Below are 5000 nucleotides of genomic sequence, written 5' to 3' on the forward strand. Positions count from 1 at the left end.
AGAGTATAGGTTAGGAACTAGGGTTAAGAGTATGGGTTAGGAACTAGGGTTACGAGTATGGGTTAGGAACTAGGGTTTAGGGTTAAGAGTATAGGTTAGGAACTAGGGTTACGAGTATGGGTTAGGAACTAGGGTTACGAGTATGGGTTAGGAACTAGGGTTTAGGGTTAAGAGTATAGGTTAGGAACTAGGGTTTAGGGTTAAGAGTATAGGTTAGGAACTAGGGTTAAGAGTATGGGTTAGGAACTAGGGTTACGAGTATGGGTTAGGAACTAGGGGTTAGGGTTAAGAGGGTTAGGGTTAAGAGTATAGGTTAGGAACTAGGGGTTACGAGTATGGGTTAGGAACTAGGGTTTAGGGTTAAGAGTATAGGTTAGGAACTAGGGTTAAGAGTATGGGTTAGGAACTAGGGTTACGAGTATGGGTTAGGAACTAGGGTTTAGGGTTAAGAGTATAGGTTAGGAACTAGGGTTACGAGTATGGGTTAGGAACTAGGGTTACGAGTATGGGTTAGGAACTAGGGTTTAGGGTTAAGAGTATAGGTTAGGAACTAGGGTTTAGGGTTAAGAGTATAGGTTAGGAACTAGGGTTAAGAGTATGGGTTAGGAACTAGGGTTACGAGTATGGGTTAGGAACTAGGATTTAGGGTTAAGAGTATAGGTTAGGAACTAGGGTTACGAGTATGGGTTAGGAACTAGGGTTTAGGGTTAAGAGTATAGGTTAGGAACTAGGGTTAAGAGTATGGGTTAGGAACTAGGGTTTAGGGTTAAGAGTATAGGTTAGGAACTAGGGTTTAGTGTTAAGAGTATGGGTTAGGAACTAGGGTTAAGAGTATGGGTTAGGAACTAGGGGTTAGAGTATGGGTTAGGAACTAGGGTTTAGGGTTAGGAACTAGGATTTAGGGTTAGGAACTAGAGTATGGGTTAGGAACTAGGGTTAGGGTTAAGAGTATAGGTTAGGAACTAGGGTTTAGGGTTAAGAGTATAGGTTAGGAACTAGGGTTAAGAGTATGGGTTAGGAACTAGGGGTTAGAGTATGGGTTAGGAACTAGGGTTTAGGGTTAGGAACTAGGATTTAGGGTTAGGAACTAGAGTATGGGTTAGGAACTAGGGTTAGGGTTAAGAGTATAGGTTAGGAACTAGGGGTTAGGGTTAAGAGTATGGGTTAGGAACTAGGGTTTAGGTTTAAGAGTATGGGTTAGGAACTAGGGTTAAGAGTATGGGTTAGGAACTAGGGTTAAGAGTATGGGTTAGGAACTAGGGTTAAGAGTATGGGTTAGGAACTAGGGTTACGAGTATGGGTTAGGAACTAGGGTTTAGGGTTAAGAGTATGGGTTAGGAACTAGGGTTAGGGTTAGGAACTAGGGTTTAGGGCTAGGAACTAGGTTTTAGGGTTAGGAACCAGGGTTAGGGTTAGGAACTAGGGTTAAGAGTATGGGTTAGGAAAAATAACATTTTGAATAGGACTGAATTGTGTCCCCACAAGGTTAGTTATACGAGACTGTGTGTTTATGGTGTGTGTCCCCACAAGGTTAGTTATACAAGACTGTGTGTTTAGGGTATGTGTGTCCCCACAAGGTTAGTTATACGAGACTGTGTGTTTAGGGTAAGTGTGTCCCCACAAGGTTAGTTATACGAGACTGTGTGTTTAGGGTGTGTGTGTCCCCACAAGGTTAGTTATACGAGACTGTGTGTTTAGGGTGTGTGTGTCCCCACAAGGTTAGTTTTACAAGACTGTGTGTTTAGGGTGTGTGTCCCCACAATGTTAGTTGTACAAGACTGTGTGTTTAGGGTAAGTGTGTCCCCACAAGGTTAGTTATACAAGACTGTGTGTTTAGGGTAAGTGTGTCCCCACAATGTTAGTTATACGAGACTGTGTGTTTAGGGTGTGTGTGTCCCCACAAGGTTAGTTATACAAGACTGTGTGTTTAGGGTATGTGTGTCCCCACAAGGTTAGTTATACGAGACTGTGTGTTTAGGGTAAGTGTGTCCCCACAAGGTTAGTTATACGAGACTGTGTGTTTAGGGTAAGTGTGTCCCCACAAGGTTAGTTATACAAGACTGTGTGTTTAGGGTGTGTGTCCCCACAAGGTTAGTTATACGAGACTGTGTGTTTAGGGTGTGTGTGTCCCCACAAGGTTAGTTATACAAGACTGTTTGTTTAGGGTGTGTGTGTCCCCACAAGGTTAGTTATACAAGACTGTGTGTTTAGGGTGTGTGTGTCCCCACAAGGTTAGTTATACAAGACTGTGTGTTTAGGGTAAGTGTGTCCCCACAAGGTTAGTTATACAAGACTGTGTGTGCTAAGGTAAGTGTGTCCCCACAAGGTTAGTTATACAAGACTGTGTGTTTAGGGTAAGTGTGTCCCCACAAGGTTAGTTATACAAGACTGTGTGTGTGTGTGTGTGTGTGTGTGTGTGTGTGTGTGTGTGTGTGTGTGTGTGTGTGTGTGTGTGTGTGTGTGTGTTTTCCAGGTGGGCCAAGCCAAGGATGAGTCTTTGACCAATCAGCTGATTGATTACCTGATGGGGGAAAGTGACGGCATGCCCAAGGTAATCAATATTATACTAACTTATCAATATCTGTCTGTCTGTCTTTAATTGATTGGAATAGTCAGAGGGCAGTCTTTTCTTTCACTGTCTGTCTGTCTGTCTGTCTGTCTGTCTGTCTGTCTGTCTGTCTGTCTGTCTGTCTGTCTGTCTGTGAGATTTTTATTTTCCACTGACAAGCATTCTGAAGGCTCGCTGTCCCCACCCCTCCACCTGCCACCCAATCCGTGCGTTTGCTCTCTCTGAGGTGCCGTCTGATAGGCTCCCTGTCAGATGGCAGCCAATCACTAGTAGTGGTGTTGTCTTCCCCCTTCCTCCCAGGACGCAGTACCTGTTCCGCCTCTACATGGGCCTGCACACTACAGAGGCATGCACTGCCATCATCATCGCTAGAGAGGAGCAGTCTGCAGGTACACACTCACACATATATATATATATACAGAGGAGCAGTCTGCAGGTACACACTCACACATATATATATATATATACAGAGGAGCAGTCTGCAGGTACACACTCACACATATATATATATATACAGAGGGGCAGTCTGCAGGTACACACTCACATATATATATATATATACAGAGGGGCAGTCTGCAGGTACTGTGGTACACACTCACATATATATATATATATACAGAGGGGCAGTCTGCAGGTACACACTCACACATATATATATATATACAGAGGAGCAGTCTGCAGGTACACACTCACACATATATATATATATATATATACAGAGGAGCAGTCTGCAGGTACACACTCACATATATATATATATATATACAGAGGGGCAGTCTGCAGGTACACACTCACACATATATATATATATATACAGAGGGGCAGTCTGCAGGTACACACTCACATATATATATATATATATACAGAGGAGCAGTCTGCAGGTACACACTCACATATATATATATATATACAGAGGGGCAGTCTGCAGGTACACACTCACATATATATATATATATATATACAGAGGGCAGTCTGCAGGTACACACTCACACATATATATATATATATATACAGAGGGGCAGTCTGCAGGTACACACTCACATATATATATATATACAGAGGGCAGTCTGCAGGTACACACTCACATATATATATATATACAGAGGAGCAGTCTGCAGGTACACACTCACACATATATATATATATATACAGAGGGGCAGTCTGCAGGTACACACTCACATATATATATATATATACAGAGGGGCAGTCTGCAGGTACACACTCACACATATATATATATATATATACAGAGGAGCAGTCTGCAGGTACACACTCACATATATATATATATATACAGAGGGGCATATATATATATATATATACAGAGGGGCAGTCTGCAGGTACACACTCACACATATATATATATATACAGAGGGGCAGTCTGCAGGTACACACTCACATATATATATATATATACAGAGGGGCAGTCTGCAGGTACACACTCACACATATATATATATATATATACAGAGGAGCAGTCTGCAGGTACACACTCACACATATATATATATATATACAGAGGGGCAGTCTGCAGGTACACACTCACATATATATATATATATATATACAGAGGGGCAGTCTGCAGGTACACACTCACACATATATATATATATATATATACAGAGGAGCAGTCTGCAGGTACACACTCACACATATATATATATATATACAGAGGGGCAGTCTGCAGGTACACACTCACATATATATATATATATACAGAGGAGCAGTCTGCAGGTACACACTCACATATATATATATATATATACAGAGGAGCAGTCTGCAGGTACACACTCACATATATATATATATATATACAGAGGGGCAGTCTGCAGGTACACACTCACACATATATATATATATATACAGAGGAGCAGTCTGCAGGTACACACTCACACATATATATATATATATACAGAGGAGCAGTCTGCAGGTACACACTCACATATATATATATACAGAGGGGCAGTCTGCAGGTACACACTCACATATATATATATATATATATATACAGAGGAGCAGTCTGCAGGTACACACTCACATACATATATATATACAGAGGAGCAGTCTGCAGGTACACACTCACACATATATATATATATATACAGAGGGGCAGTCTGCAGGTACACACTCACATATATATATATATATACAGAGGAGCAGTCTGCAGGTACACACTCACATACATATATATATATATATACAGAGGAGCAGTCTGCAGGTACACACTCACATATATATATATATATATACAGAGGGGCAGTCTGCAGGTACACACTCACATATATATATATATATATATACAGAGGGGCAGTCTGCAGGTACACACTCACATATATATATATATATATACAGAGGGGCAGTCTGCAGGTACACACTCACATATATATATATATATATACAGAGGGGCAGTCTGCAGGTACACACTCACATA

At 41.3% G+C, this 5000-nt stretch overlaps 1 protein-coding gene across 1 annotated transcript in view; it reads left to right on the forward strand.

The window, feature by feature from the left end:
- Nucleotides 1–5000, forward strand: part of LOC135528684 (WD repeat-containing protein 19-like) — a 71246-nt gene that overhangs the window by 52112 nt on the left and 14134 nt on the right. The window contains 2 exon segments of the mRNA XM_064957795.1: nucleotides 2474–2551; nucleotides 2877–2958. Coding sequence (XP_064813867.1) covers nucleotides 2474–2551; nucleotides 2877–2958 — 160 coding nt within the window.

This window comes from Oncorhynchus masou, unplaced genomic scaffold, assembly GCF_036934945.1.
Source record: "Oncorhynchus masou masou isolate Uvic2021 unplaced genomic scaffold, UVic_Omas_1.1 unplaced_scaffold_1016, whole genome shotgun sequence".
Lineage (NCBI taxonomy): Eukaryota > Metazoa > Chordata > Actinopteri > Salmoniformes > Salmonidae > Oncorhynchus > Oncorhynchus masou.